This window comes from Anopheles coluzzii, chromosome 2, assembly GCF_943734685.1.
Source record: "Anopheles coluzzii chromosome 2, AcolN3, whole genome shotgun sequence".
Classification (NCBI taxonomy): Eukaryota; Metazoa; Arthropoda; class Insecta; order Diptera; family Culicidae; genus Anopheles; species Anopheles coluzzii.
Genome location: NC_064670.1, coordinates 117,534,765 through 117,555,899, shown reverse-complemented (window position 1 = coordinate 117,555,899; position 21,135 = coordinate 117,534,765). Strand labels below are relative to the sequence as shown.

General features: G+C 49.6%; 4 protein-coding genes across 6 annotated transcripts; 2 read left to right on the top strand and 2 right to left on the bottom strand.

Annotated features, from left to right (window-relative positions):
* The first annotated feature begins 418 nt into the window (after nucleotides 1-418).
* Nucleotides 419-1,407, top strand: LOC120949085 (peroxiredoxin-6). Its single transcript, XM_040366079.2, has one exon. It carries the CDS (start codon nucleotides 510-512, stop codon nucleotides 1,179-1,181), a length of 672 nt encoding a protein of 223 aa, XP_040222013.2. The 5' UTR covers nucleotides 419-509; the 3' UTR covers nucleotides 1,182-1,407.
* LOC120949084 (WASH complex subunit 5) lies at nucleotides 1,353-5,602 on the bottom strand. The gene is made up of 7 exons (XM_040366078.2): nucleotides 5,331-5,602; nucleotides 4,970-5,264; nucleotides 4,387-4,903; nucleotides 2,657-4,298; nucleotides 2,136-2,588; nucleotides 1,686-2,066; nucleotides 1,353-1,602 (listed from the first exon to the last, which is right to left on the bottom strand). Exons 1-7 carry the CDS (start codon nucleotides 5,453-5,455, stop codon nucleotides 1,452-1,454), a joined length of 3,564 nt encoding a protein of 1,187 aa, XP_040222012.2. The 5' UTR covers nucleotides 5,456-5,602; the 3' UTR covers nucleotides 1,353-1,451.
* Nucleotides 5,603-6,214: 612 nt separating this feature from the next.
* LOC120947594 (uncharacterized) lies at nucleotides 6,215-16,998 on the top strand. Of its 3 annotated transcripts, none has more exons than XM_040363049.2 (8): nucleotides 6,215-6,524; nucleotides 8,259-8,835; nucleotides 10,467-11,073; nucleotides 11,163-11,288; nucleotides 11,360-11,475; nucleotides 11,700-11,750; nucleotides 11,922-12,266; nucleotides 12,960-16,998. In XM_040363049.2, the coding sequence occupies exons 2-8, from the start codon at nucleotides 8,685-8,687 to the stop codon at nucleotides 13,073-13,075; spliced, it is 1,512 nt and encodes a 503-aa protein (XP_040218983.2). In that variant the 5' UTR covers nucleotides 6,215-6,524; nucleotides 8,259-8,684; the 3' UTR covers nucleotides 13,076-16,998. The 3 variants fall into 3 exon arrangements, with proteins under 3 accessions (XP_040218983.2, XP_040218985.2, XP_040218987.2); XM_040363051.2 differs by lacking the exon at nucleotides 6,215-6,524 and adding an exon at nucleotides 7,670-8,189; XM_040363053.2 differs by lacking the exons at nucleotides 6,215-6,524; nucleotides 11,700-11,750 and having other exon boundaries at nucleotides 7,671-8,835.
* LOC120961391 (uncharacterized) lies at nucleotides 15,804-21,034 on the bottom strand. Its single transcript, XM_049611200.1, has 7 exons — nucleotides 20,237-21,034; nucleotides 19,587-20,158; nucleotides 19,280-19,511; nucleotides 18,593-18,780; nucleotides 18,285-18,509; nucleotides 18,005-18,224; nucleotides 15,804-17,926 (listed from the first exon to the last, which is right to left on the bottom strand). Exons 1-7 carry the CDS (start codon nucleotides 20,918-20,920, stop codon nucleotides 17,051-17,053), a joined length of 2,997 nt encoding a protein of 998 aa, XP_049467157.1. The 5' UTR covers nucleotides 20,921-21,034; the 3' UTR covers nucleotides 15,804-17,050.
* Between the last annotated feature and the right edge of the window lie 101 nt (nucleotides 21,035-21,135).

Here is a 21,135-nt window from a genome sequence, read left to right as displayed (position 1 = left end):
TCTGTGGAACTATTCTACTGTTTACTGCCGCGCCGAACGCACTTCATTTATGTTCGGCCCTACATTTATTTACACCTATAACAATGCTTTAACAATTTTAGGACTGTTTCAAGCTTGGAAGGATTCAAATCCTGTGCAGATTGATTGCACGCCGATCAACGGTCATTTTAAATCAAGCATCACACTCAGCCCTGAAGAAAACTGAGCTACTGCGCGCTCGTGGGCTACAGTGTTTGAAACATGGAAAATTAACCGTTTTTTAACAGTATTTCCATGAATTCTTGAAATGCGTTACGCATCTCATCTTTTGTGTTTTTTTTTTTCCTTTTGAAAATAAATAAATATTTTAAAAATCGTTCCCAACCGGGTATAATACCCCAAGATGCATCTCGTTGTCAGCTGTTGACGTTCTGTTGTTGACATTCGAGAAAGCTCACCCTGTCTGCGCTCCATTTGTAATTGTACAAGTTCACACAAAAAGCATCAGCACAGCACCGGCATCCCGCAAAATGTCGCTAAATCTTGGTGATCCGTTCCCCAATTTTACCGCCGACACCACCATCGGGCCGATCGATTTCCACGAGTGGATCGGCGACGGCTGGGCAATCCTGTTTTCGCACCCCGCCGACTACACGCCCGTCTGCACGACGGAACTGGCGGCGGTGGCCAAGCTGGTGCCCGAGTTTACCAAGCGCAACGTGAAACCGATTGCCCTGTCTTGCGATACGGTCGAGTCACACCGTGGCTGGATCGAGGACATCAAGGCGTACGGCCAGCTGGCCGCAGCCGACCCATTTCCCTTCCCGATCATTGACGATTCGAAGCGCGAGCTGGCCGTCAAGCTGAACATGCTGGACCGGGACGAGATAGGATCGGCGGGTCTTCCCCTAACCTGCCGCGCTGTGTTTGTGATCGATGCGGGCAAAAAGCTGCGCCTGTCCATCCTCTACCCAGCGACGACCGGGCGCAACTTTGCGGAAATTCTGCGCACCATCGACTCGATGCAGCTGACGGACAAACGCCGGGTGGCAACGCCGGCCGATTGGATGCCGGGCGATAGCTGCATGGTACAGCCGACGGTTCCGGCGGATCAGCTGGCCACACTGTTTCCTGCCGGCGTGGACAGTGTCACGCTACCGTCGGGCAAGCAGTATCTACGCAAAACCGAGTGCCCGAACTGATGCCATGCGGGGTGTCATATGCGAGGAATTTAACACTAAAGATACTTAAAATTGCAACCATTGGTACGTATCGGCGCCAGTAGATTAATGTTCGGGTGAAATTCGGGTCACGTGGTAGTGATTGGAACAAATTTGCATTTTTGTACATTGGATTTACAACAAATAGTTGGATAGGCGGGGGAAAAATATATTTCTCTTCTCGGCGCTTAAAGCGTCCGTTAACTTATTAACAAATTCTTATTGGAATAGCTTAAAGAAAGAAGACAGTCGTCATTTCACTTCCACCACAAACACGTACTGATCCAGGATGATTTCGGACAGATACTGCTCCAGATAGCTTCGCGGAATGTCGGCCACACGGGTAAAGATTTCCAAAAACCGTAGCGCGGCCAGTGCTTCCGCTCCGACGGCATTTTTCGCTCTGCAAAACGTAAAGAAAAACAGCATTTTATGTAAATGTGAGTGAGTTCTAAAGCAATCTTCCCTCCCTTCTCCATTACTTACTCCAAATTTCCCTGCACGAACGAGAGCACGTACTGGCACAGGTACTGCAGGAACATGTCCGTCTCGGACGCATCAAACTGCCGCAGCACCGTGAGCAGCCCGATCGTAAGCGGATGGCCATCGATCGATTCGCTTTTCTTCTTCGCCACCAAACTGTCCACATTCTCCATGTACTGTAGCTTGGGCAGGGTTGTGACGAGCAGCAGGAACAGCAACAGTGGCAGGAAGCGTGGTGCAACGTCCTGCTTTACGTACACCTTGCGGTAAGGATCGTACAGTCCCGCGTACAGCAGATAGGTGTTGAGTTCCGCCACTAGCTCAGCCGTTGGTATTGGGGCGCTCTCATCCAGCTGGTGGCGCTGAAACTCAAGCAGTATGGCACTGGAAATGAAAGAAAGAAGAAGAAGTTATACCAATTGGGTGACACAGGTGCGAGAAGTGGTGTCGTACTCGTTCAACGTGCGCAGGGAAGCTTCCAGCTTGGTGGCCCTTATCTTGCAGCTACAGTTCAGCTCGAGCGCTATCTGACCCCGCAGCGTTTGCTTCTGGCCCACCTTCAGCAGCCAATCGCCGACGTTGCTGGTGCTGAAAAAGCGGGCCACGTTCGAGATGAAGCCGCCATAGCTTTTGGCTGGATTGTCCACAATGTCGGCCCGTTCGAGGTCCGTCTTGATGCCGGTCAGCACGTCGCTCCAGTTGCCTTCGTGCTGGACCTTCCGCTGGATGGTGGCGAGCAGGGTTTGCAGCTCCGCCTTCAGCATCGCCCCGTACACCCGATCGAGCCCGATCAGTCCGGCCGGGCCGAAGGTTTCGTTAATTTTGCTCGCAAACTTGTTCGTCAGCAGCAGCTTGTGGGTTTTGTAGTCGTACCAGCTCGAGCAGATGTCGATGTAGATTGTGGTCCTAAAAGAAAGCGGGGGGAAAAAGGGAGTTAGAAGCGAGCGTCAACACGACCTTCATTGCAGACTCACTTTGGATCGGTAATGCGCAGTATCTCCCGCGCTAATCGTCCCATAAAGTTGACCGATGTCATGTCGACCGGTTGATAGACGGGAATCGGCACCAAACCACCACCCTCCGCCGCTGGCTCACCATCCACCATCCCTTGCGCCGGCTTTCCTTTCAGAAACGGTTGACATTCCTTCTCCACGTTGAAGCGGATGATGCGCGCCATCTCCTCGTTCCAGATGCGCATGCAGTGAATGTTCAGATAGTCCTGCACGTACTCGAACGAACGCCGGTACCCGTGAATGATCCGGTGCAGCGAGTCCAGCCTTGCGTACAGCTCCGACTCCTTGCCCTTCTGGCCGAACACTAGCTGCGCGTGGAACGCTTCCGCCACGTTCTGCACCAGCTTGCGCCGGATGCCATCCTCGAGCAGCTTGCGCGAGTCCAGCTCGACGACGCCGACGAGCGTGGTCTGCATCGCCAGTATGCCCTCGGTGAACGTGGACAGTGTGTAGGTAAGCTTCGCGATCTGGAACCGCTCCTCGAACTGGGCGTACTCCTTCATGCGCTCCTTCTCCAGCCGGGCCGGCAGTTCGCGCAGCACGTTCGTCTGCAGATCGACGATCTGTGCCAGCAGCGCGAACATCGTCTCCGGGATGATCTGCACCACCTTGCGGACAAAGTTCGCCAGCTCGTTGCTGTAGTAGCGCGAAACGTCGATCAGATGTTCCGATTCCGCCTGGTTCAGGCGCAGCAGTGGGATTTCGAGTGCCGAGGCAAGCTTCAGAAAGGTCGATCGAAGCTTTATCACCAGCCGGGGCTGGTGGCGTATGTTTTCCTGCATCATCGCGGTGTAGCCGTCGATCAGCCGCCAGGCGTAGCTAAAGTCCCCGATCAGCTGCAGATTGATCAGATCGTTCTCCTTGATGCTGATCGTGTGGAACATTTCGTGCAGGTATTGGCGCGTCTCGACGATGTGCTGCTTTACCTGCATGTTCCGGCTGAGGCCGTGAAAGTCCTGCACCTCCTCCAGCGCCTGCAGCAGCTGTATGATGGTGCGGCCCGTCTGGCTAAGCTGCCGCTCCTCCCGGCTCAGCCCATCGATCTCCTTGCGGATGTTGGCGAAACAGCGGCTCAGGCTGTCGTTCGGGCGCGTCTTCACGAACGGGCGGGCGCCGGAAAACGCATCCGCCAGGTCCTGCATGCGGTCGGTCGCTTCGCGCCTATAGTCCGCCCACCGGTCGTCCCGTTCCGCGAGCAGACGCTTCAGCATTTCGCGCACCTTCAGCTCGAGCTGGCTGGTGTTGAGCAGCAGCTCGAAAAACACCACGCCGCGGAAGTCGAGCTCCTGCTCGATCAGCTCCCGCACCTGGCGGCACCGCTTGGAGGCGGCGGCCGGTGCCGCACTGTCCAGTGTGTTGGTGCTGCTCGTGTGCAGCATCACCCAGCGCACAGTAATGTTGCAGTCGCGCACGAGCCCCATCACCTTTGGCATGTGGTCGAGCAGGTTCTGCTCGGTCAGGTTGCCCTCGCGCAGTATGCTGCGGGTGCGGTTGAGCAGCGTGTCCATCGATTGGCGGTGCCGGTGGCACACCTCTTTAAGGTTGCCGTTGTCGAGCGTGTTGGTGAGGGCCGTTTTGGCCGCTTTAAACGGTTCCCAGGCACCTGATGGGGATGGAATTCAAATGACAACAATCCTTTTTAAGCGGAGAGCCAAAGGGAACGACCGCAATGTATGTGTGTGCGTGCATACTTATCAGATTCGCCGTAATGCCCATGTAGAGGGAAACGATCCAATTGTTGGAGAAAAACTTGTCCACGATTTCGCGCATCCGCGCCGGCTGGTGGTGGAGCGTTTTGGGTGAAAAGAACAGACACACGTACAGCATGCCGGCCTGGTTGGCGAGTGCTGTGGAGTGTTGCTCCGGCAACGGGTACACCGCTATCTGGTTGTACACATCGTCCGATCGCAGTCGCCCAATCACCAGCTCGATGTACAGTGCGCTGATCGGGACGCGGGCGAAAAAGTCCTCCGGGTAGCTGGTCGCCGCCGCCGCCGCCGCCGCCTTACGTCCCGTGCCACTTCCCGCCGGCCCATCGTTGAAGCCGGTAGAGCGGAGCAGTTTGCACACCTCGTCAATGCTGCTGTCGCTGTGCGTTTTCAGCGCGCTGTACCGATTGTACGCCACCAGGATGCGTTCGCGCACGATGCCGGGAATGTGCAGGTCGACTACGAGCAGCATCATGCCGTACAGGTACAGCGCTTCGCACTGCAATGGGTGGGCAATTAGTGAGGAGCCCCATGCCACAAAAGTCCCCTGCTCCCCCCCCCATACCATTAGCTGCTTTCCTTCCGCGTCCTGGAACACCTTCTCCATCGACTGCTGGATGAACAGGCCCGCGTTCAGCTCCTCGATGAACGTGTTCAGGTCCTTCACGTACTTGTGGATGCTTTCGAACACGATGTAGAACCGGTTCAGCGTGACGATGTAGTTTTCCCGCAGCTCCTCGTCGAGCAGCCGGAGCCGTTCGTCCGCCTCGATCTTTGCCTCCTGCGCGTCGGCGATTTGAAAGTAGCCAAAGTCCTTCACTATCTCGCCATACTTTTGCTGCTCTTCCTTCGTTTTTAGGCTGCAATAGAGGGGGAGACGATTGCCTTTTAGTGGGAACTAGCCTTTTATTACACCCAACACCTACTAGAACAGTTCCGGCACGTAATCTTTCAGCCGCAGCAGCTCGCAGATGATGGTGTTGCCTTCCGCGACGATCTGCAGGATCGTCTGGCCGCACACATTGTTTTCGGCGAGGAATTCGGTCGCCATCGTCGTGCCCGGGAAGGGTGACGAGAAGTGGTCCGTTCTATATTGCTGGTGTTGTTCAGCACGGCTGATTCATAATTTGATAAACACAAACACGAAAAGAAAGAACAGCACGGACGAATGGAGGGAAGTAAAAGAAGGCAATCATACACGCACACACACGCGCGCACGAAAATTGAGCTAATTGTTTTGGGTTGCGCAGGGTTGAGTTGAAACGTTTCCAGTGTATATGCAGGTAGAACAGTGTGTATGCCAAAATGAGCAAGAATAAAAATCATGATTTTTACTTTTAACCCTGTCACTGGCAACCAAAAAAAATCCATCATATTCCAGGCAACCGGGCTACCCGGGGAGCCAGCGAGCAGCCATTTTTGGCAAGCTAAAGATCGCTGCTTTAATTCGTCCTTTGCAGTAGATCAACAGCATCAAAGTTCCAGGCGGTCCTTCTAAATAGCGCTTAATCAGCTTCCATACGCCAGGGTGCCGGGGATTTTGTTTGTTTTATTTTCAAGCAAGGCGTCATCAATGAAATAAACAACACGAATTGTATTTTGTATGTGCACGTTTATTTTAAAACTCTAAATGCTCTTGAATTTCACATAGTTTAGTAAAAAAAATCACCGTCACTTCACTCAATACCGAGAACCGAATGCTTGTACCGAAGAGTACCGAATGCTTGTTAAAAATCTTCATGCCTCCACAAAGTACCGCTTCATCTCTTCATCACCCACAAAGTACAACATCGGAACGATTTTTCATTAAACATCCCCAAATCAGCTATAAAGTACGTGCTCACTATTTGGGGTGTATCTCGGGGACTACCTGTATTCCGCTTTTGTTTTGAATTGTACTGTCCTACGTATAACACCTGCGACCACTGTGCAAGGCACGCGCGGCCACAAACGTCAAACTGACACCTATTGCCATTCTGACAGCTATCGGACCCGCAGCCAGAAGAAATAATCCGCCCGATTGGCGTCTTTGCCTGTTGGAAAAGTTGTAGACCGGAATTTTTACATCAACAATTTGCTGGTCGTGTGTCGATTTCCGTGCAGTTCCGCAGCCGCAAAAGGTAAGTGTATCGTTACGCTCATCGGTGAATGTGTTGTGCTGCCCCGCTTTCCACCCGTGACACCGACGGACGGTCGTCGGAAAAAGGGGTCCCCGTTTTCCTCGGCGCGCGCGATGGAGCTGTGCGTGATGCCGTGCAAGTGAGCGAGATAGAGCGACGGGCAAGTGCGCTTGCCTCCCGGGGGTGGGAGCGCAGAAATGAAAAGTGGCTTTATTCTCCTGCAGCCTTTATCTAATTGCTGCATTCTAGCAACATCCGGAAGGTCCTAACTGTGGCCCAGCCGTCCTATGCGCGCTGGTTGAAATGAAGTGTAAACAAACGATTTTTGATAGATGGTGTACGTCTCGTTTTTGCGCCCGAGCACGAGCCGTCATTTCGGGAAGCTTGACGCGTAAAAGCTTTCCCTCCTGCTACGACCCTGCTGTGTATAGATGTGTGCGTGTGTGTGATGTGCTGTTAGGAAGGGGGCAAAACGGTGTTTGGAAGGGACATTTGATGATTTTGAGTGACATTTCATTTTCGGCGCGCGCGAGCAAATTGCCCTCAGTGTTCTAATGCCAACCCCGAAGGGTGGTGTTTGTTATTTATGTTTGTCGCGATTGCTCCGAGTGAAGCTTTGTCTAATGAAAGGCTACACTTTTCAAACGGCACGGCTACGCGCTGCTCCGGAGCCGCGCGAGGAAGCCATTTTGGATTTCCCTGTTGGGTCTAGGATTGGCTAGGGTTGGATGGGCACTTTTTGCCATCAAACGAGATCATATGAAAGTTACAGAAAACCTACAAACGATGCATTGTATGGGTTAAAACATTCAGCAAATTTCGTAAACAATTGGTGCGCCAACCTTGGACATTTGTAGCTTCGATTCCCTGGTTGACAGGGGCTGTCATGCTGCCGTTATTGGCAAACACATTCATCAAAGCGCGCTTGTGCGTGTGCGTGCCTGCGGTCGTGTCTGCGCATGTGGTGGTGTATTTCACTGTCGACAATTTATCGTCAATTCCATAATTAAGCAATAACTTAATTTAAAAAAAATCAGCATAACACCACGTTCAAACATTTTTTTGGTGTCTTTATTTTTTATTAAATCTATTTAGAAAAACAAGTTTTGCTCGATTTGACATAACACAGATGTAGAACGGGGCACGCAAACGGGGCCCCCTTTGACAGACAGCTGACACATTGCACGCACACACCGATACGCCTGTACGCCTTTGCTGTGGAAGCGGACGCACCGCCGCCATTTTGTACTTTTCCCTGCAGTCGATGCTGCATTTTTGCCGCGTTCGTGCAAGGCAACGCGTTGTCAGTGCTGACAGTTCCGAAGTGGCGATCGGTTGGCTTTGTTGTGTGTTTCTCCGTCATATTCGTGCCCCCTAGCAGACACGCACACACATACACATACGCTCTTCACGCATTCTCCACTGTCCATCGAATATTTGACAGCTAAATAACACACAAAAACGAGAATATTTGGAAACATTCCACTTCGCGCTAGAGCGGACTAATCCAATCCCAAGCGACGAGCCAGCCACGGCTTGATAATGTTGCTGCGATTGATGGTAGCAAAAGGTTGATGTGGCAGTGGCAGCTAGGGCCGGTTGGCCAGCAGTGAGAGCAATTCGTGGTCCCAGTGGAAAAGCGGGGTGCCACATTCATAGCAAACCGTGCGTGTGTGGGGTGTTTCAAACGAAAAACGGTGGTTGGAGTTTCATTTTTGCTCTCTCCTCCCGCAGCGGCTATCCCCTTCCGTATTTTGTGTTCGTGCCACAGCAAGAGCGACTGTAGGGAGTGGATCGAAAAACGCAAGCAGTGACCAAACACATATCTCGGAAGTGTGGTGCAGAAGATAAAACGCCACCCCGAAAACTTCGTCGAAGCGACTAGAAGTGTGAAGCGCAGCGGCAGCGACGCACCACGGGAAACCCACGAGAGAGAGGACAGCAGCCAGCAAAAGGACACACGGCTGTCGTGCGGTTGGTGGCACAGTGTGGTGTGTGTGTGTATGCCTTTCCGAAGGCATTAGAGTGCAGTGAAAGGGCTACGGGCACCGACGGCGTGCGTGTGATTTCTCGCTGACACCCCCCGGATACGCAAACGGCCTCAAAATTGAGGAAATAGAGGAAATCGTGGAGACAGAGGTTATCCTCTCTCCAGATGAGATGCACCATGAGGAGTTCGAGATCACGATGGTCCCGATGGAATCGACAACCGTGCTGACCACGGGCGGCACGGGCACACTGAAGCGGGACGTGCGCGACATGGTGCGGGAGGCCAACTTTCAGACCAAGCTGCTGATGCAGGAAAACGAAGGTATGTAAAAGGGTTTTGCCAGTTCGCTAGAAGAGTCGTTAGAGGGGATTGTTTTTACTTCCATGGAACGCGCAACCCCACCGGTGTGACAGACGGAGGCCCTGTGTTTCGTCTAGTTTTCCCTCGCACTGTGTGTGATGGCAATTTGTGATGGCTTTGGTCGTCTATCCCCTCCGGCTGCTCTGTGCTGTTCGTAAACAAGAAGCCGAACTATCAAAATGGGATTGCATAATTTTCAACGTCAAAAGATGACTGTAAATAGACTGTCCCCCGAGCCAACACGGGGGGAATAGGAAAGCTGGTCGTGCCCGGCTGGAGAGGAGCGGGGGGAGACAGATCTAATGTCACAGTGTGTAGTTGCTATTTTGTGTGCGCTAATACTCTTGGAGGGTCTATTTTCAAGCAATTCAATTATGGTATTTGAGTATGGATGGATGAAAACTTGCTAAAAATCGTAAAAGTGGCCATAAAAGTGGTTCAAAAAGGGTAAAGAAATCGATGGAAAACAGCAGCGCTTTCCTGCGGGACTGCTGGCTGTCAGGGTGACATTTTGAGCGAATCCAATATGGCGTCCGGCGGCGGTGAAATAATGCCAGCAACAAAGGAAAACGAAGCCCCTCAGCAGCCAATCGCAGCAGAGCTTTCGTGGGGATTTGGATGAATTGTTTTGCGCTTTTATGTGCGTTTATTAGAATGATTTTTTGTTGAAATATTGATAAGTAAAGATTTCTGCTGAAAAGGGCTATACAATTAGATTAGATTTACATGTATATACAGACGTGAGAGGGGTGATGTAGATATGTGTTGTTTATATCGAAAAACCCTACTCTATACTGCTCTTGATTGTCTCTGTGTATTGGTGAGCTCTATTAATCATGTTGTAAAGGTAGATAGGCAGATAATATATATTTAAAGTAGATAATAAAATAGTTTTTCTCAAGCTAGGAAATGACAAATTGACCAACAAATCTTTTGAATCAGCTAGAAATAAACTGTCGGGGCTAGAAATAACGGGGACTGTTTTTGAAACTGCTGCTACTGCTGTCATCGGCAGTGCCTCCTGATGGCACGCACACAGACGACGCCTACCGCCGTGTAGCAACAACAAACTTTGTTCTGCTAAAAATGCTCCAAAGGGCAACGGGCAGCAGCAGTCCCGCTTTGATTGACTGACACAAGCCGTCACGCGTCAAACACGCACACACATGCATACAATTGGTCGCGTTGGTCGGCAACGCGTTAGTGTTGGTGTGCTGGTGTCGCCGCAAATATCACCGCAACAACCGCTGCCCGCTGCCTGCTGTGGTGGTGGTTGTGTGATGCTTGTTGGTTTGTCACATTTGACACTTTTCGTTCGTCAGCTGGAGTTGAAAGTTGTCTCTTTGGTGGCTTTCTGTTTTCATGTTTATGTTTTGATTGTTATGCTTGTGCGACGGGGGGAGGGGAGGGAACGGACGGGCCGGACGTGTATTATCATTAGTATTGTTGTGCTGCCAATTCGAGATTGTTTTCGCCGCCGCCGGCGCCCATTTGCATGTTTACATTCATCAAGTATCGTTTGATAACGTTGTTTTTTTTCCTTCTTTCTTCTCCTGCCATTCTCTTCTCTTTCCTCCTGGTCGGTCAAGCAGCCCAAGACTACCATTTCCAGCATGCGTCGAGCGCGGACGATACGGAGGGCTCGGACCAGGAGCACACGCTGGGCGACATTACGTACAAGAGCGAGGCGGACGGTAATGATACGATGAACTCCAGCAACCAAAGCTCGAGCCGCAAGCGGCGCGGCAACCTGCCAAAGCAGTCGGTAAAGATCCTGAAGCGATGGCTGTACGAGCACCGGTTCAACGCGTACCCGACCGATGCGGAGAAGCTGACGCTGTCGCAGGAAGCCAATCTGACCGTGCTGCAGGTGTGCAATTGGTTCATCAACGCGCGGAGACGCATCCTGCCGGAGATGATTCGCCGGGACGGGCACGACCCGATGCACTACACCATCTCGCGGCGGGGAAAAAAGCTGAGCGGCCAGATGGTCGGGCTCGACGGGATGAATCCGCTCGCGATGAGCCCCGCCTCGGAGGTCATTGTCGGCGCGACGGAGGAGATCATCGAGGAGGAGGAGGTGATCGAGGACGGTGTGCCACAGATCATCACCAGCCACGGGCAGCAGTACGTGCAGACACCGTCCGGGCTGGTGAAGGTGGAGGAAGATGTGGACTTTGAAGATCACATCATCTATCGGTAAGTTGTTCGGCAATCCGAAACGGGGTCGGATGCGAAATTAACGATCTTTTGTTGGCCCTGTTTGGCTCCTCATTCTCTCACTACAGCTCGGATGACAGCAACATTGAGTATGAGTACGCGCAAAGCGAAGAGGAGATTCCAGTCACGGAACAGGGCGAATGGGACGGTATGATTCGCTACGCGAATGAAAAGGATGATGAAATTCCGGAAGAGTGAGTGCTTTGTGTTTGCTATATGACGAGCTCGTACCCTAATGGATTCGATTGTACTTTTGTCTTTTCAGAATCACGGAAGAGGAAGTTATCGCATCGGATGGAGGAGAGAATGAGTTTTTTACCACGACGACACACACCAATCTCGCGAATATACCCTTACAGCAGTCGTCGACTAACGTTTCAGGTAAGCGAGCGTGGGGAAGGCGAAACAAAACCATATTTGCACACACAAACAGAAACACAGTCAAGTTTTCTGGTATGGGAAGCACGGTGTGTTGGAAAAGGCAGCGCAACAAATTGTAGCATTAATTGAATTTTACTTTCTCATTTCCTTTTGTTGATTGAAAAAAACATCCAATGCTACTACTATTTGTGAAAACGAATCAATTTCGATGACATCGAATGCAGTTCGGCCAACTGTAACGATGACTGCTGCTAAAATAATTACAACTACACCAGGTACTATTTTCTATAACTCAAGCGTTATGTGCAACCAGTTATGAGCTCAATTATTCTCAATGTGAAAAATGAAATTTTGTTGCATTTTATTTCTATCACTGTTGTTTTCTATTCCGTGTCCAGTTTTGTTTTTTGTGTGTGATTATTAATTGATTTTCATTTCCCCCTCAGGAGGTGTACAGCGAGTAATTATCGGCCAGTCGAATGCCGGCAGTAACGCGATCAGCACGTCACAGGGCGGCAGTACCACGCTCGGTACGCTGAAGCTCGGTGGCAACCTGACGGCCGTCCCGCTGCAGGGCGGCCTGAAGGTCGGCCCGAAAAAGCTGACCGTCGTGACGAGCAGCGGCAAGACGGCGACCGTGACCGCGACATCGCTCGGCGACTCGAACACCAAAACGATAACGCTCGTGCAGAGCGGCAGCAACAACAACAATGCTGGAAACGCGAACAACAACAATAACAACAACTCCCAGAACACCAACGCGCACACCACGACGGCGGTGAAGGTAAAAGGTAAGTTGTTTATCGTGACGAAGGGGAGATAGGAGGGGCTCCGAGATGAAGCGGCAGCAGCAGCTCTAGCAAGCGATAAACGGTGTGCAAGGAGACGTGTGTGGTTGTGTGTGTGTATCCCGTTAGTAATGGAACAAGTAGGGGAACATGGGACAAAATGGTGAGGTGGAGCGAAATAGTCAGCTGCATTATTGGCAAATTAACACGTTTGTAATGACTTCTAATGATTGAAAAACATCAATGTTTAAAGCCCCACCATGGACGTTTCATAAGCAAAAATTTCAAAATAAGTTAATAAAGCAAAGACTCAATGAAAAACTACAAAATGTCACCCTATTTGGACAGGTTCCTTTGAAATTCCTATTGGATTTGATCAATAAGGGTGCTATAGAGTTCAATTCTCATTACATTATGTTCATTTCATGTAAGAGTCAATAAAGTGTCCCATAGCTAAGAAAACTCCTGGGAAACCCTGTAATGCGCAAACTTGTGATTGTTTTTCATGAATAGGAGGTTGAAGTATCCGCCAAAATAACAGTGTAAAGTGGTTAAACCAAAAAGATACAGACCACAATCCTTAACAGGACCATTTTACGCCGCTTTCCCCTAAAACCACATTGCAACGCGCACGGCATGTTTTCACACCTGAAGATTGCTAATTCGTTTCACCCTTTTTCTCCCACTGTCCCACAGGTGTAATCCGTGACGATAAGGATCAATTCAAGTGTTTATACTTGTTGGTGGAAACTGCGGTTGCCGTACGCCAGCGGGAAAAGGAACAGGACGATGTGCACGTGCTGGGGAATTAGAGAGAGAGCGAGAGCGAGAGAGTCCTACCGAGAAACGATTGTTTGAGCTGTGGTGAACCACAACAGGCGCAGAAACCAGCCACCACCGGACTACGTACGCGAAAGAGGAACCAGCACAATACAGCATTTTGTGGCGCGTTTTTTCCTTGCAGTTCATTGGATGGCGATGTGGATGGCGGCGTGTGGTTTTTCGTTCTGTTTTGCTGTAATCAACATCCGGTAGATGGTGGTTGTTCCTTCCCCTCTCCCATATCCCGATTCTTTCTCCCTTTCGGTGTGCAAACTCCGTTGCGCACAGAAGTAGCAGCAGCCATGTGGTGTTTTACGTTGTGGTTATTGGGAGGATGGGCTTGCAGTGCTGGTCTGGTGAGAAGGGGCCACCAGCTTTTCGTGGTAGAGTCATCAAATGTCGAAGCAAACATGAAGCAAACTCTTATTTGACGTTAGCAGCAGCAGAGAATGTGTGTATATATGGATATATCTGTATGCCTCCCCTCCCCTTTGTGTAATGTGTGAGTAAGCGAACGAGAGGCCGGAATGTAGAAGAAAACATTCATTTTAGTTGAAAGTATCGTACATCTGAAGGCGCTTACGCAGTTATGTTTAAACTATGGAGAGAGAGAGGAAAGAGCGAAAGAGTGAGGCAGAACTCTGTTGTGTGGGTTAGTTTATTTAGTGTAAACGAGAACACCGTACCTTGAGCTTTGGTAAAGTCACTGCTACCAATTGGTCGTTAAAATAGTTACGTTAGGCTATATTTTCTTCTTCTTTTTTAGCGACCGCCAACGCATTCAAAGAGAGTTGCACACTGTATCGAGTAAGCACACCGATATAAAAAAGCACACACAAACACACACACTTATACTTTTATCAAATCAATAGTTCTTTTCAACGGGATATATGACAACAGGACGAGCGAAAGGATAAGAGCCTTGGAAGCATGAACGATAGCGTACAGGTTTTCGATCCCAGCGATCGAGACACAAGAACACGAACAAAACGGTTTGCTTCCGAGCAAATGGGATTTGCTTAAACATCGCTCATCCCTCAAAACATACACACACACACTCGATGATAACATTTTGCTAGTGATATACAGTTGTTTATGGAAAGGCGCTTGCACACACACATACAGTCACCACGATTGTAATTACGTTGAGATTCTGTCGAGATCTTTTGCAAAAGTGTTGTTAATTACCTTGACATACAGAGAGAATATGATTGACACAGAAGGGTTTCAGTTGGTCAACATCAATTGTCAACCAGGTGTACTTGTCAATCTGTTGATATCTGTTCTGATGTATAGCGGATAGAATTATCCCCACCTCAGCGGTGGTACGTACCATTCGTTTGTACGTGCGTGAAGCGTGTTTTCTATTGCTTTAAGCGTATCTAACAGATGCATTCTCTGGTGCGCGCTCCCCGTTCCGTGTTATATATTTACGCAAACACCCAGTTTTACTCTTTTTATACAACCTCCCGGATCGCCAGTAAGACTGAAGAGGCAATTTATAAATTCACTATGTTTTCTTTTCTTTTTACATTAATCCCCCACTTCATCTCCCAAACACGAAAGCGTTATATTGTACATAACGGTGGCAGTGGGTGAAATGCTTTTTTTCTCATTTGCAATCTATCTATTACATTCTTTCAATTCTAAATTGCAAAAAAAAAAAAAGATAAACAACCTGCCTCTTCCTGCCATGTTAAGAAATTACTGTGGGGAACGGTGGTAGAGGCTTACTTTCATTGGAGTCCCTTTTCCTATATTCAATTTTATCTGTTTCGGTTTTTATTTTTGGAATTGGAAAATGTACTAGCTTTTATCAGCGCGAGCAATTGTTTTAGTGTGCGCAAGTGTGTGTGTGTGTGTGTGTTTTCGGCACAACTCAGAAAAGGGAAGAAAAATGTACGTAACTTATACCGTCGCACAAATACAATGCAACTAGACAAAGAAATCGAACATCTAAATGCTCAAAATGCTTTCTTTTTCTCCTTCCATTGTACATTGAGGCGTACGACACGCGGGCTTCTGAAGGTCCTTTTCAAATGCCACCCACTCTACCACCCACCCCACACACAGCCAACCACTCTCGGCTGTTGTCTCTTTCATTCTGGCAACGGTTTCGTAATTGAAATTTATTTTTTTATCAAAATCTCTCAAACACCGGCACCACCACATGGTCGTCGTGTGTGTCCACTGCTCACACAGACCATAGTGGACGCTGTTTGAAGAAGGAATTTTAGCAAACGAAGAAAAACAACCTCCCCCTAATATGTAAGCTTTTTTTTTATACATTACAACATCACTGCATAAAAACGGCGTGGTGGTGTGTGGTGTCATCTCGTCAGTGTCATACGCGTACGGAGCGGGGGAAGAGTGGTACCACTACCACCCCACACTACTCTACCTCTGTCCGTTTGGGAAGTGAGCGAGATTTTTAATTAGGTGATGATGGTGGCCCAAATTAGCTTATAATTTAATTTATACAACAATTGAGTTTCTCTCTTTCGCATCGAGACTCTTGCCAGAATGAGACAGCGTTAAAGTGGTCGGGTTGTCGGGGGTGGATGATGAGAGTAGTATGCTGGTACGATCATCCTTCTCTTTCCCGCTAGCAGTAACCCTCTTTTCCCCATTTACATTTCTTTACATGATTGGGTGTGTGTAGTTGTTTTTTTTTTTTTAAATATTATTAGCATGTATTTTTGTTTATAGATTAAATTCCCCCCCTTTTTTCACTATATTATCCCGCTCTCGTGTGTTCCTCAAAAGTGTGTTTTGTAAAACAGCTCCTTAACATGTGCAAACTAATTGGCCAAAAAAAACATAAAGAACAGCCGACAGAGGGGGAAAGGTAGCAACCAAAAAATGCAAACAACTGATCGATACAGAGAGAAAGAGAGAAAGAGATGAACGGTAGAGAAGGGAAGAACTTTATGGTACAACAATACTTCGGTGGTAAACACAAGTTTAGGCTTTAAGAGGGAAGAAGAAAAGAAAATTGATTCGACCGCAAGAAGAACAACGGTTTTGTGCAACAGAAATCAAGACACACACACACACATAACACAGAAAAAAGCCAGACACAGACAGTGGCGTTGGTATCGCTCATGCAATTTCTGAACGAATTATAAGTGTAAGAGAAAACAGAGACTCTCAGTAGTAGTGTGGTACTGCGCGCGGCGTTCGGCGCGGCGGAAACTAGGCCAGGATACGTTTTATAAATATTTGTATAGAGAGACAAAGCTTACCGGGGGGGGTTGGGGAGGAAAGCAGAGGAGGAACTCTCTTTCCTCCTTCCACTTCCTCCCCCCTTCCGGTAAACAGTGGTGGTGGTTGTGTGCGGGGCCACGCATATATTGTTATAAAAGAGCGCGAAAGTGCTTCTATGTAGTGACAAAATCGAAACAGCAAAACAAAAACAAAAAAGAAGAAATTACAAACGCGAGTGAAAGAACAAGGACATTTTACTCCTTCACCTTTCCCTTTAAACAAAACCTTCCTTTCTCTCTCTAGCCCGGCGCTTTACGTGCGGGATAGCATAAGCAGTAGTCTTCACGCGAAAGTGGAAGAAACAAAACCTAGAAAAAGCTAAGATCATACACACACACACCAACACCAACACATGAACAGTCACTCAAAGATGCAACGGGATAAAACACAGTCAAAGAAACAGAAGCACTACATAGTTTTTTTTAGGGTGTGGAGGGATTATGGCTATAGGCAGGGGTCATAACAACGGAACTAAGCTCTCCTCTCCCACCACCGAGCAGGCCCTAAAACCACCTACCTACCACGGTTCTATCGTTGTAGAATTAAAGAAAAGAAAGGGGAGAAGTGCAAGCCACGACCCCCCGCCCTGTGCGAAAAATCGATTATTTGAATAAAACAAAATGTCTTCAATAAAACTTTAAACAATGATCACGTCTTTATCAACGCATAAACGTTGTCGGGATCGTTAGCGGCTGAAGCTACAGCTTCCCCCTTAACGTTTGCTGCCCATTGTTCTCCGAATCGGCCGCCCCGGGTCGGTTGTTGTAAAGCGCGATCAAACGATCCGCCTCGCGCCAACCGCTTCCAACCGCACCCTGAACGGTCGAGTAAAACTGTGGATGGGATGCTTCGCCCGCAAACTGTACGATCGGCACAGCCCGCTCCGTTGTCAGCGGTTCGGCCAGCGCGGCTGCCGTCGCCCGCATTGCGTCCGATCGCATCGAGCGACTGCTGTACGAACCGCGAAAGTGTGGATTGCTGTACCAGCGGCTGCGCGAAAACCAGCGTGGACCGGCCGGGACGGGCAGATGGGGCAAAAACTTACGCAACAAGTACATCAATCCATCGATCACTTGCCCCTCCGGCAGGGCTTCCATCGTGCGTGCATCGTGGCCGTAGATCCAGCCCACCAGCAGCCGCTCGGTACGGTCCGGCACGAAGAAGGCGCAAACACTGCGCAACCACTGGCGACCGTCGTGGCGCAGCTGCTCGAGATCGGCCGGTTCCCAGAGCAGCCCGAAGCCGTGCCAGCTGCCGTCCCGCGGCCAGAATGGCTCATCAAACTCCAGGAACAGCTTGTCGATCGTGCCGATGTACAGACCTTCGATGGCGTTCCGTTTCGGTTCGGGCAGGGGTGGATCGAACCAGCCGGTGTGCAGGTCCTGCAGCACACCGAGTGACACGGTGAGTATGAGATGGGTAGCACTGAACGTGGCACCGTTGGTACACGTTACAGACACTCGGTGGTGGTGTGGGTTCTCTGGACAGTTCCATTTAATAGACTTCACGACATGATTAAACTTTGTGTACTCTTCTACTGGAATAGGTGGGCCGCTTTGTTCCGGAAGCTTTCGCTGAAATTGCAGGGGAAGAAAATGCACCGAATCGATTAGAAGCATGTTAAGGCTGGCCAAGTTCCTCCTCCCGCTCACCATGAGCAAATCGAGCAGCGTGTGGAAGCCACGATTCTTCCAGTTGATAAGAAACTCGTCCTGGTTATCTTCGAACTCGAGCAGGCCGGCACCGGACACCTCGTGCAGCGTATCGGTGGCATTGTACGTGTTGTGGTACTTGATAAAGAACTGGTACAGCTGATAGCAGGTGCGCTGATCGATGCCGGCAAACTTTCCGGCCCGAACCGCGTCGTAAAACCTGCAAAGAAAGCTCCTGAATGTGAATGACTGGGAGAATTGGCAATTGGAAAAGGTTTACACTTGATCGTAGTACGCTCCGAGCGAACCCGTGTAGGACTGCAAACCGTCGGCATCTTCTTCGAGCAGGCTGTGCAGCGTCTCTAGCACACGGTCGGACGTTTCCTTCGGCACCAGCTCGCCGGTCGATTTGTAGTACACATCGTTCTCCTTGTGCTGCTCCACCTCGATCAGCCCGTACTGGGAGGCCATATCGTAGATGAAGTTGTTCTCCTTACCGTGCACCCTGTGCGGGAAGAAATGTTGGGAAAAGAAGGAGGGGGTCAGTGAGGACTTCAACCGGTCAACAGTCCTACGCGAGCTACGAACCATTGCGCACCATAGTCAAGCACGTTGCCGCCCCGCCGTACCGAGTGAATGCGACCGCCGAGTCGATTTTCTGCCTCCAGGATCGTTAGATTGCGAAAGCCCCGGTCCAGAAGGCGTGTGGCAGCGGCAATGCCTGCACTGCCGGCACCAACAATTATCACACTTGGCGTTCGTCCGGCCATCGCAACGTGTGAGGGTTATGAAGGGAATGATTTCGAGCAATATGCACAACACGCCAGATACTGAAATAGAATTCGTTACGAGAGAGTGAGTTATTCGACTCTTGCTTATCACTTTCATGATAGGAATGGCAGAAACGTTAATACAGGAACTGATAAAATTACCCGATTACGCTTTGGATGGGCAGAAGAAGCAACACCCCTCTTGGGGGTGAGTGGTTACCCTGGCAACAAACATAAGTATGACCGCAGCCGGCTGTCAACCAAACCACCTGTTGAAGGTCAAAGTAAACGTCGAAATGTTGGTGTCAAAATTCATCCCCCCACTACGCCAGAAGTCTGTGTTGAGTTGAACGTTAGAGAACGGTTTTTATTCTTGCGGTGCGATAGATTTCTATTTAAAGTTGATTATGCGGTAAAAAACACAAATTGCTTTGCTGTTGGTGAATTTATTGGCAATTAAACTTCTTTTGTATTCCATTTTTTAATCAATATCTGTTCCATCTCAACTGTAGTAGCGAATCAAACGGTTAGCCTCACGGAATCCACTATCGATCGCACCATGAACGGTGGAATAGTGTACCGGATTCGTAGCTTCACCGGCAAACAGTAGCACGGGCTCGTTGGCTGCATTTCGTACCGGTGTTCCGAGCGCACGTGCGCCCGTATTCAAGTTCTCCGTCGTGATCGAGCGGCTCGAGTACGAACCACGGAAAAGACGATCCGATGACCACTTGGATCTAGAAAAAGGGGTAAAGGTGTTCAATCGATTTTTCCGGTAAGTTTACACTCAATTCGAGTAGTGGCCGGCTTACCTTAAAATACCCGTCACGTTGCCAAATTTGAGACCTTTGCCGAATATTTTCAGCAGATGCAGTACACCGTCCCTAATTGGAGCGTTTAGGAGATACTCGGCCCGTCGTCCCTCGGCACCATTCATCCAGGCCATCAGTACGTTCGGTTGATTGTCGATGCGGAAGAAGGTAGAGATGGCTTCGGCCCAGGCGTGGGGCGATTGACGCAGTGCGGTAAGATCCGACTTGTACCACAGCAGATGTACGGTGTTGGGGAAGTCCTCCGGAATAGGTGCATCGAAGAGGACGAAGATCTTGTTCACAGTGCCAAAGTAGAGTCCGGTGATGGCTTGCTGGTTGACGGTAGGTAGTGCTGGCGAGAACATTGTGGCTGAGTTTTCCTTCAGAACACCCAACGAGACGGTAACGATGACGTTATCAGCTTCGTAGGTAGTGCCGTCCTGTGCCTTGACGATGACATCTCCATCCGATGAGCCTTTCCACTGGATGTTGGATACGAACTTGCCGTACTTGACAAGGCTGTTGATCGGCACTGGAGTAAGAGATGTATTGGTCGTACCTGGATAATTACCCTGTAAGTAAAATCAGCCAACAACGTAACTTAAATCTCCATCTATAACCTACGACAACTGAAAGACAAAAGGCCTTACCGAAACAATGTCCAGGATGGCGGAGAATCCTTTCTTTCCATTCCACGCTATATCCTGGTTTCCGGCCGGCTCTACATAGCTGTCAGTTTCGCTCGCTGCCACCTCAAACCACGAGTCGTACGCCGTATAGCCACGCTCGTAGTTGTGATAGTACACGAGGAACTGCTCCGCAAGATCCCGGCTAATATCTTTGTATGCAGGTGTTGCCAGAGTTTGCCAGTACTTTTGTGTGAAGAAGTCACCCAAACTTCCAGCAAACGAGTCGCGCTGATCCGACTCGATGATTCCTTCCGCCATGGTTTGCAAACGGTCAGCCACAGCTTCTGGCACCCTAGCACCACTAGAACGAATCAGAACGGCATCTTCATCCGCAATGATGGATGACTTGAGCAGTCCCGGATATACCGATGCCAACTGGTACACCACATTGCCGACCTCACCGTGGCACCATTGGGCACCCAACTCCACAATACCAGGACCGAACGGAGTGGTGCGAATGCGTCCCCCAATTCGTTGCGATGCTTCCAGAATGGTAATATTACGGAAGCCACGTTGATAGAGGCGGCTAGCGGCGGCAACACCGGCGGCACCAGCACCAACAATGATTATGCGAGGATTTTCCGCTCCATTTACCACAACGGCAATGAAGGACAGTAATCCCAGCAACGACGTAGACCACTTCATGTCGAAGGGATGCAACTTACTCGGATAACTTTCCCTAAAAACAACACAACTGACACTGTTTGAGGTGTGTTGCGTGTTATCGCAAACACACAAGTGATCTGCAACTACCTTCGGTAGTCTATATTTAAATGTTTTGGCAGCTCTCAAAGAAGATGTGATGGACACAACGAGTCGTTTGTGTGAAAGTAATAGTCTCATTGTGTGGCAAGCAATGT

Bases quoted from the DNA above. Each gene is read 5' to 3' on its own strand.
- LOC120961391 (XM_049611200.1), bottom strand. From the start codon at position 20,920: ATGAAGTGGTCTACGTCGTTGCTGGGATTACTGTCCTTCATTGCCGTT. The intron at 18,225-18,284 runs GTAAACCTTTTC...CTTTCTTTGCAG, and splicing joins GGAGCGTACTACGATCAAGT to GTTTTACGACGCGGTTCGGG. The intron at 17,927-18,004 runs GTGAGCGGGAGG...CTGCAATTTCAG, and splicing joins CGCTGCTCGATTTGCTCATG to CGAAAGCTTCCGGAACAAAG.
- LOC120949084 (XM_040366078.2), bottom strand. From the start codon at position 5,455: ATGGCGACCGAATTCCTCGCCGAAAACAATGTGTGCGGCCAGACGATC. The intron at 5,265-5,330 runs GTAGGTGTTGGG...CCTCTATTGCAG, and splicing joins TACGTGCCGGAACTGTTCTA to CCTAAAAACGAAGGAAGAGC. The intron at 2,589-2,656 runs GTGAGTCTGCAA...GCTTTCTTTTAG, and splicing joins CTGCGCATTACCGATCCAAA to GACCACAATCTACATCGACA.
- LOC120947594 (XM_040363049.2), top strand. From the start codon at position 8,685: ATGCACCATGAGGAGTTCGAGATCACGATGGTCCCGATGGAATCGACA. The intron at 11,289-11,359 runs GTGAGTGCTTTG...TTGTCTTTTCAG, and splicing joins GATGATGAAATTCCGGAAGA to AATCACGGAAGAGGAAGTTA. The intron at 12,267-12,959 runs GTAAGTTGTTTA...ACTGTCCCACAG, and splicing joins GACGGCGGTGAAGGTAAAAG to GTGTAATCCGTGACGATAAG.
- LOC120949085 (XM_040366079.2), top strand. From the start codon at position 510: ATGTCGCTAAATCTTGGTGATCCGTTCCCCAATTTTACCGCCGACACC.